The 10,160-nt window shown below is 47.7% G+C and overlaps 2 protein-coding genes across 2 annotated transcripts; one reads left to right on the forward strand and one right to left on the reverse strand.

The window, feature by feature from the left end:
• Nucleotides 1–1,258: 1,258 nt before the first annotated feature.
• On the forward strand, nt 1,259–5,646 carry LOC100833333. Its single transcript, XM_024455958.1, has 3 exons — nt 1,259–2,077; nt 2,167–2,393; nt 4,808–5,646. Exons 1-3 carry the CDS (start codon nt 1,372–1,374, stop codon nt 5,513–5,515), a joined length of 1,641 nt encoding a protein of 546 aa, XP_024311726.1. The 5' UTR covers nt 1,259–1,371; the 3' UTR covers nt 5,516–5,646.
• Nucleotides 5,647–6,077: 431 nt separating this feature from the next.
• On the reverse strand, nt 6,078–10,160 carry LOC100833639 (phytosulfokine receptor 1). The gene has a single exon (XM_003579414.4). It carries the CDS (start codon nt 9,656–9,658, stop codon nt 6,485–6,487), a length of 3,174 nt encoding a protein of 1,057 aa, XP_003579462.1. The 5' UTR covers nt 9,659–10,160; the 3' UTR covers nt 6,078–6,484.

Here is a 10,160-nt window from a genome sequence, read left to right on the forward strand (position 1 = left end):
AGTCTCTGCAGTGCGCGAGCCTGCCAGAGGGACCCCCACGCACACACCCGCCAGTGGTACTCCTTCCGCAGGGCACCACATTGGTCAGTGGCAGCAGCGGTGATCTTTTCCCTTTTCTTTTGCCCTTTGCGAGCCCCGCCCGGCCCGCCCGGTCGGTCATAATGGTCTGTGACTGGAGATGAGAAGAGGTGAGCCTGAAGAGAGCGTGAGAGATGAGATGACAATGCAATGCCACAGGCCAAGTACTGCTGCCCCCACGCCCTCCCCTGCAGCCTGCTGCTGCTCTAGTGTGCTTCCTTGTTGTGTTGCCTTCTGGACTGGTACATGGAATCATTTGATCTTCCCCATACTCAAACTCAATTGAGGTGAAAAAGAAACCAAAAAAAATCAATTGACCAGTAGCTCGGTCTCAATTAGCCAGCTGCTTACAGGTAATTTTCATTTGGTACAGTGCATGCTGGCGTTCTCAGGAAACAATTTTTTTTTTGCACTCTTTTTACTCAATGGCAAAGAGATTGTGAATCTCTCTCTGCGAGATTAGAAAAGGCTGGCTGACATATTGGTCTACCTCTTTCCATCGCTCTGTTTCTGATCTGTGGCCTGCGGTGGTCGTGGTTCCTACCTACGTGGAGGGATCGATGGGTGGTGGTAGTAAAAAGAACGGAGGCCAGTTTTCTTGCAACAGGAGATATTAAGATGAGGGTCCAATGTGCCGCCGCGTCCAGATCTAAAACCTTTCGTTGCCTGATGCACATGCCACGTAGGATGGATCGTTGTCAGATCATGACTTGTGAGCACGTATGTATATGGCGTTTCCATGCACAAACACGTGTTGGCACAAGAAGGGCCTGAAATTTCTATATACCATACAGAAGCGCGAGTGTATGAGCATATGGATAGATATTCCTCTGGCTCAGATGGGCCTAATCCTTATTTTTTTTTGAGAGGAGATGGGCCTAATCAGACTGTTATTTTCTTCCCATGAAACAACTTTGTACTCCCTTGGTGGCCCAACTAGAAACCAGAAGAAGTTCAAGGATTTCTGGGCCGTGACGCTAACCGTCGAGACATGGTAATGGGCGAACAAAATGGCTACTACCCGGGCAATATACTTTTCCAACAAAACAATCCGGTGCCCTAGAAAAAAAAGAACAATCCGGTTAGAATGTGGTCAAAAAACGAACAAATGGTCCGGTTAGAAATGGGCCTCCATGGCCCAACAAGCCAGCAGAGCCATATGAACGCGCCGCAGCCTTGCTCGTATCGTAGAAAAAACTAACCCCGCCTTCCTCTCTAGAACAGATCGGCGGCGGCAGGCGGAGACGGGGAAGAAAGACGAGAGAGATCGAAGGGGAGAAGGCTGCCTGTGAGATGGAAGGGGAGGCTAAGGGAGGGAGTGTCGAATCCGGGTCGCGCAAGCGGGATAAGCTCGACTCTGATGGCGCGAAGCGGGGATCGAGCAGGACGAGGAATACCGGGAGCATCATGTACAAGTCTCTCCGCCTGAAACAGGCCCTGGAGAGCAAAATTGGCCGGACCATCGAGAAGGAGATAGGGTTGAAGCAGACGGAGAGGGACTCTATCATCCCTGTTGTTGGCCAGGGAAGAAGAAGACTGAAGGATCACATCGAGGAGTTTGCGGTTGCTCTCAAAACGTCCTTGTTACTCCCAGAGATGGATGAGGGTGAGCAGAAGCAGTTCGTGGAGGCCAAGATCCAAGAGTTCGTGTCCGATCTCTCGGGGCTACGCATGGAGAAGATTGGGAAGGAGGAGGATGAAGGCGGGGAGATGCAAGAGGCAGAAGTACCGGAATTCATCAGGGGATTCAAGGTGGGAGTGCCAAGAGCGGAGGATTGCTTGGAGAGGAGCCGCAAAGCTAGACTGCAGACAGCGGAGAAGGAGTTCTTGGAGAGGCACCGGAACTGTAAAGCGGAAGTGGAAGGAGCGGTGGTGATTGAGGAAGAAGGGCCAGGCGACCACTTGGTTACCGAGATTGATGAAGAATCATTTGCTGGCTACCGCGAGGGCTGGGAAATAACATGGGGCAATGGCCATGGCCATAGCTTCGAGAATCTGAGTAAGGAAACGTACATGTATGGTAGATTACCATGTCCTTTAGGCATTCTAACGAATTTTCTTTCGTGTTTAATTTGGTGTTGTTTGCAGCATTGCTAAGTTCAATGCTTTTTACGCACTGCACACCTGGATGCATCCCCATAGATGCTGTTGTCGGGAGAACTTTCCAAGTCTACTCTGTTAGAATCACGGAAACGAAAGGCTTCAAGTGGCCGCTGAAGGTATACGGTGTCGTCGCGGCACGGGATGAGGTTGATAGGCACCGCAATCCTCTATTTTTGCGGTCAAGGGAGGACTGCCAGATTCTGTATAAAGAGGTACAGATTTTATCTTCTTATATCATTTTATATAATACTACCTTCGGACAAGTTACAAATATTTGTTAACAAAATTCGTTTGGTTCACTGCAAGTATTTTTGATGCTTCCGAACAATGTATTTTGCTGCTAAAAAAATTTATATGCTGCTCAATTAAAAAGTATTCAATTGCAGCTCTCTTTCTTAAGGAACACCGTGTACAACATTTGTGTACATATATAACCACAAAAATGGCCCCTACTGAGTCCACAATTGATAGTGAGACACATGTGCTGGTTTTCTATTCAGAATATTGTCATGCAAACATTCATAATGAAATCATACATTGGTGTTTCAAAAATGGCACACCTACTGAGTCCACAAGCCCACAACCCATAGCAAGACACATGTGCTGGTTTTCACATTCAGAATATTGTCATGCAAACATTCATAATGAAATCAGACATCAATGTTTCCCTTGCTCTAGAGAATAATTCGGAGGAAATTTTACATGATGCACAACATGCAAGCACACAGATTCAACCTGCTCACTGGTCGCTAGGACCCCTACTGGTCACCACTAGACAACTTACTGATTGGAATTTTATAGCAAGGCCTATCTGATTCCTAGTGTCAAATGCTTCTTGAAATCTACAAGTACCTATGTACATCGAAAAAATGGCTGCAAAACTGCCAGAATGCTGGCACTGCTAAGACTCCGTTGCAACGCACGTCAAGCTAGGGCAGGAGAATTCTGCAGAGCTGCAAAGTAGTCGTCTTCGACCTTCCTCAATAGATTGTCGCTACCTAAGCTGATATACCAAGATATTCTTATGTCCAATAGCCAAGACGATGTTGGAAACAACAGAATTGGTTTAGATGTGTTCCCAAATATGTCATTGATACGGAATACGAAAATACACTACTTTTAGTTGGTTTAGAAGAACAAATTCAGGTCAGATGAGCATTGGAGCAGAAAAGACTAAAACAAGTTCCTCTTATATTTGGGAGGACATGGGAGTTAGGACTCACATCAGTTTAGCAACATTCTGATAGCATATATTGTTTTTATATCTTAAGAAATATTGATACCTATAGCTAGGAAAGTTCCTGAGTAATCATTTATTTGGAGGAAAAAATAAAGGTGATGGTGGTGTAGCAGAACAGGATAAGTTGAACCACAAGAACATAGCTGCAGAATGCAGATTCTTTCTCCTTTGCTACATGCAACAAAATTGTTCCGAAAAGGATTTTATTAATTCCACTCACCACTGTTGTAAGGGTGAAAACTGAGAAATGCACAATCATCATAAACTGAAGACACATAAGTAAAATAACATGTCGTGTTTTCTTAATACAAGTAATCAAATAAGTAAAAATAATCTTTGCAAATTGTAAGTCTTAAAACCTGTGAAATACAAGATAGTGTAGCTGCATGTAAGCAAAACATATTCACGGGAGTAGATACCTTTAGCTTATTGAGGTAATTTAGCTAGGAAACCCCACAGGCCACAGATAACCGCAACCATAATAAAAAGCCATGTGTGTTATTAAGTAAGTTGATTCATTGCATCCAGTGTAAACTACTAAACTTTATGGCAACACCAACAGCTTTGATGCTAACAATCTATAAGTAACTGGGATTAACGGCATCCAGGAATAAGGAGAAGCCTATACAAAATGCAACTGTGCAATGATTGCAGGTTGATAGCTCACCAGGTTGAGCAGCTAAGTATTACATAATTAGAGCAACATTGCAAGTATATCCCCACTGCAAAGTAGATACATTGCCTTGTGAATTTACTTCGCCACAGCTGCCTTGTTCAAAGCTCATGTTCTTTTCTTTTGAACCATGTCTGCAGAAAATTTATCATAATGTTATACAATACTAAATGTCTGATCAATAATCATTTCCCATCTTGCCAATTGGCAGGCTTGCACGTGCTAGCAGTGCATCATGCTGTAAGACCATTGGAAATTTTCAACCTCCATTTAAGTGTTCTTTATTCAGACGGCCATGTTTTACTTCAGTTAGATAGGGTTTTGTATAAGCGACCTCTTAAAAAAGTCTGAATCTTTCTGTACCATTTCTCCCACCCAAAAAATAAATTAAAATAACAGATCTTTTCCGTATAGTGTTACAAAATTAAGCATAACATGTTAGAACTATTTCCTTATTATAACACAACATGTTACTCCCTCCGACCGGTATTACTTGTCTCAAATTTGCCCAAATACGGATGTATCTATGTGTAAAAAGCGTCTACATACATCTAATATTTCGACAAGTAATTCCAGCCGGAGGGAGTAGAACTATTTCCACTTGCAAGGTACCGCATGCTGTTAGTTTATTTTTTGTATTCATGTTTTTTCGTTGTTTCAATCGATCATTTTAATTAGTTAGTGTTAAATATAGTCCGACTTGATGCTTGCAGGATTCTTTTCTTCATTTGACTGGACCGTGCCGTGCAATTGTGTCTCATGAACCTGTTGACATAGAAATCCAGCTAAGGGTAAAGGGTGCAAAAAGGTCTGTAGATAGACCATTGATGAGTCATGTTTTCACATTCAAAGGTGAATACTTGCATCATTTGCGTTCCAGCTTAGTCAATAATAGGATTTGCACAATTGAGTTGTCCTACCAACAATTGAAGGAATCAATTCAGGCTACTCTTTTTGGTGTGCGTCTTGCTGAATCATCTCCTTTCGATTTTGGAGTTAGACTCGTGTGTTCCTCGCTATCTCAAGATCCTAAAGAAGTTGTTGGGTCTGAATTAGAAGTTGTGTTGTTTGATTCCAAGTACGGGGAGATGCCAATGGATAATGGTTACCTCAATTTATCAAGGCAGGTTGTTTCAGTGGAACTAAAAGGATTGCTGAGAGTTCATATCCAGACTTACACACCATCTGGTGGTATTGCTGCATGTGGGGTTGTCTTCATCACTCCTAAAACTTGCAATACAAGTCATCACAGATGTGTGGTTGGTGATTCTAGTGTGGAGTTCACTGTTGCTTGGTCCCTTCTGGTTGAAGATGAGATGCTCGTTTTGATGAACGGATGCGTTGATCCGTACGAAGTTCTTCCACGTATGCATCCTGATGTGGAGAAGCTACTGGGTTTACCTGAATCATCTTGGGGTTGATGTCATCCCTATCTCACCTCCTCTCTATGCAGGCAATCAAAGTTTAGTTGTATGTTTATCATTTGTCCTTGAACCATTATGTGTAATCTTTGTTAGATTTTAAAAGAGATTGTCCGTTTACTGATACTGAATTTGCCGTGATTTTCTAGAGTCTGAATCATGTCAGATCCACATTGATTAATTCACACACATATGCCATCAGTCGATGAGATTAAGAGAAGTAATTCCAAATATATAAAGTACACCCCAGAAGCACTTGGCAATCCGTATGTGAAGAAATCACTAATTGAACTGAACTTCCAGCTAACCATCATCCATTTTAGCAAATTTACGTGAAGTTAAGGTTTAAAATAGACCTTCGCTCTTTAATTTATCCTCGTTTATCCTTTTGTCAGAGTAGCTACAATCACTGAACGATCTTCCGTCAGAGTAGCACCAGTTCAAACGATAACGGAGGCTGGAAATGGTGGAGCTCTGGAATGAAAAAAATTGGGCTTGCTAATCACAAGTGAAGTCACATACAGAATACTGAGACATGTCCTGAAAATCAATGATAAGGGCCTGCAGACAACAACCTCATTGGATTGTTTTTATCCTTTGATTAATTTAGTGAGCAATCAGTCTTCAGCTCTGGCTGGCTTGCAAACATCAAACAGCAGAAATTAAGTCACAGCGATTTACCTAAACAAATTAGCAACACATTTTTTTTCATACCATACCAGTAACCGAAATCCGTCAAATAGCTGGCAATGTAATCACTAAATTGTTACCTACGAAGCTTCTTTTTTCTTTACATTCTGGTAGTCTTGCAACCACCTTTATGAAGAAGAGAGGATGCTCAGGCCATTACTCAGGACCATTTCAAATGCAAGAGAACTGTCGGCTTTCACGCTATGTAAAAATATTATGTACAACTAATCTACCAGGCTGAACCTCTGTTCGAGCAGACCGAAACTACTGGAAGCTTCATCACTGGGCTAAACTCCGATTTTCCGCAATGTCGTCGAGCCACGCGACTAGCTGCTGCGAGGTCGGTCTTGACTTCGGAGCAGCGGTCACGCAGAGGCATGCCATCTCAAGCACCCTGATGAGCTCACCTTCATTTGCCTTGTCATGTACATTTGGATGAAAAACCTCGGTCTCCCTGTCTTCTTTCTTCATCTGGAGAACCCAGGACACAACGTCCCTGCTTCCTTTCGGCCTGCACATGTCCACAGGCCTCCGGCCGGTGAGCAACTCCAGCAGGACGATGCCGAAGCTGTAGATATCGCCCTTGTAAGTTGCTACAGGCGACTGCGCGTATTCTGGAGGAATGTAACCCAAGGTTCCCACTACATCTGTGGTGACATGCGTCTCATATGCGCAGATGAGCCTCGCCAACCCGAAATCTGCCAGGTGAGCTTCAAAGTTCTCATCCAGGAGGATATTGCTCGACTTGATGTCTCGGTGCAATATGTGCGGCTCACATGACAGGTGCAAGTATGCCAGCCCCCTTGCTGAACCTCGTGCTATCCGTAGCCTCTTCGGCCAATCCAGCAGTGCACCATCGTCGGCCCTCTCATGAAGCCAGTAATCCAAACTGCCATTCTCCATATATGAGTAGATCAATAGCCTATCATTGCCGATCTTGCAATACCCTTGCAGCAACACAAGGTTCTTGTGCTGAGCCCGCGAAAGTGTCTCCACCTCGGCTTGGAACTCCCTCTCAATCTGAGAGTAGTCACCCGAAAGCCGCTTGATTGCAACTCTCCGGCCGTCCGGTAGCGTTGATTTGTAGACAAGGCCAAAACCGCCACATCCAACTATATATGATTGATCAAAGTGGTTTGTGGACTTCAAGATGTCCTCGATACTGAGATCTTTGTTGTTCTGGAAAAGCAGCACCAAGCTTGAGTTAGCAGATCCTGAGGAATCTTCAGCATTAGCAACCGCCTTCGGGTTGCGCTCATGCATTCTTGAACGGACAATCCTTGACAAGATCACATAGGCACTCCACAAGACCAAAATAACAGCCGCTGCAGTTCCTACTCCAAGTGCAACAAGGCTGGCTCTGTTCTTTTTGTGTTGTGCTGTTCCCACAACTGGAGCCTTCTGAGAGCAGGAGGCATTACGAAGAAGGCAGAGTGCAGAATTTCCCACAAAATCTTCAGTTGCAAATGTTGAAAATTGGCCCCCAGTTGGGACATCTCCAACCAAATTGTTGTATGACACATCAAACTCGGAGAGGAAATTCAGCTTCGTAAGAGATGATGGTATGCTCCCATTGAGATCATTGTGGGCCAAATTTAACACTTCCAAGCTCGACATGTTTGACAACTCATCAGGAATGTGCCCTGAGAAGTTGTTGCAGCTCAAGTCCAGCACATGAAGCTTCACAAGACGGCCAAAGCCTGGCAAGACTGGCCCTGCAAGCAAGTTGTTGGATAGGATCAGCGATGGCGGGAAGCTCCTTACCTGGTTGTACTGCAAACCTTTGCCGGTTGAATTCTTCTTGATAAATAATGGGAGGTCTTCCGTTGATGCCCGCTCACTCGAGCCATTACTCGAAATCAAACTTCTCATCTGTGTAAAGCTCTCAGGAAGTTCCCCACTGAATGAATTGTTTGACAGGTCAATGTAGAAGAGATTGTTCAGATTGCCCAACCTTGGGGGGATCCTCCCATTCAACTTGTTCCACGAAATATCCAGCACATTGAGGCTCTCCAAGGTCTGCAGCCAAGGCGGAATCATGCCGGAGAGCGCGCAGTTCGCCAGGACAAGCACCTGCATGCTCTTGAACCCATTGATGCCATCCACCGGCATGGTCTCACCCCCATGGAAGTTCTTGGTGAGCACCAAGCTGGTCAGCTTAGGCAGATTCTGCAACACCCGCAACGCCGACGACAGGTTCGTAAACCCGTTCCCGGTCAGCGACAGGTACGACAGCGACTTCAGATCCTTGAAGTTCTCCGGCACCTCTCCCTCAAGCTTGTTCCTGGCAAGGTTGAGCACCCTCAGCTCGGCGCACAGCGCGAGGCCCGGAGGTATGGCGCCACTAAGCTTGTTAGTCCCAACATCCAAAGTGTTCAGCCTTGGCAGCGAACCGAAGTCGATATCGATCACCCCGGAGAGCGAATTGTTCCTCAGGCTGACCACCTTCAGCATTTGGCAGCTCGACAGAGAGCCGGGTATCGTGCCGTTGAATCCATTGGAGGCCAAGTTGAGGGACTCGAGCTTGTTCAGCTTCCCAAACAAATCAGGGATGCCGCCGGAGAACATGTTGTATGACAAGTCGAGCTGCACGAGCTGCGAGAGGTTACCAAGTCTTTCGTCGAGATTGCCTGTGAGGGAGTTCTCCTGCAGGCTGATCTTCCTCAGTTCCGGCAATGTGTAGAGGTCGGCGGGGATGGCCCCCGCCAGGCCATTGCCGTCGAGGGCGAGCTCAGCGAGCGCCTGGCACCGGCCGAGCCCTGCGGGGATTCTGAGCTCGGAGAAGGCGTTCGCCGAGAGCCGCAGGACCCTGAGCGCGCCGGAGCCGGAGCAGAGGGCGGCGGCGTCGATGGCGCCGGAGAAGCCATTGCCGGAGGCGTCGAGCACGGTGAGGTTCGCCGCGGCCGGGAACGAAGGGTGCCGGCCGGTGAACCCGTTGTAGGAGACGTTGAGCACCTCGATTGCCGGGAAGAAGGAGGACTCGTTGGGGGCGCCGCCGGAGCTGGAGGGGACGAAGTCGCCGGAGAGGGAGTTGGCGCTGAGGTCGAGCACCCGGAGCGCTGGGAGCAGCGCGAGCGCCGCCGTGGGGAGCTCGCCGCGGAGCGCGTTGCGGGAGAGGTTGAGCTCGGCGAGGCTGCGGAGCGAGGCGAGCGAGGGGGAGACGACGCCATGGAGGCTGCGGTTGGAGAGATCCAGCCCGATGACGCGCCCGAGGCCGTCGCAGGTGACCCCCGTCCACGCGCAGCACGAGCCGGAGCCGGAGACGGGGGCATCCCAGCCGGCTAGCTGCCCGGCGCCGGGGGAGCCGTCCAGGCCGTTGGAGAAGGCCCGGAGCGCCGCGAGGTCGGCGGCGTCGCAGGTCTGGTTCAGGGACAACAACAACTGGCCGCCGCCATGGACGAGGACGTGGAGCAGGACGGAGACGGCGAGCAGGAGGCGGAAGAAGCCGCCCATCCCCGGCGAGACGCGGCGGCGGCGGCGGCGGGAGTGAGAAAGGCGGCTCCTTCCCTGACTAAGGGCATGAAATTTCTCGAGCTCACGGGGAAGAAGACACTTCCCGCACCACCGCCCGCTACCGCTAGCCGGAGGAATCAAAATCCTCAAGATTCAAGAACGCCTTCCTCAAGATTATACTACTACTCCTAGCAGTGCTCGGCAATTGCGGCGGCAAGATTGAAGCACGCAACTCAGAAAAATTCCTCGATTTTTTTCCGCTCCGAGATGAAATGAAATCGGTGGCGAGATCTTGCGAAAAGGAGAGGACGAGGAGACAGGGGAGGGAGCGATGGAGGAAGAAGATGATGAGCACCCAAGTGGGTGGCAAAGTCAGAAGGGGGAGGAAAGGGACTGCCCCCAGCCTGCATCGGTTTTGACTCGGATGCGTTCTCAGCTCATCCCAGCTCGTCACACCCGTCAGTCAGTGCGGCCTGGATTCGCTCCTTTGTTTACCACTGTA

The sequence above is a fragment of the Brachypodium distachyon genome, chromosome 5 (genome assembly GCF_000005505.3).
Source record: "Brachypodium distachyon strain Bd21 chromosome 5, Brachypodium_distachyon_v3.0, whole genome shotgun sequence".
Lineage (NCBI taxonomy): Eukaryota > Viridiplantae > Streptophyta > Magnoliopsida > Poales > Poaceae > Brachypodium > Brachypodium distachyon.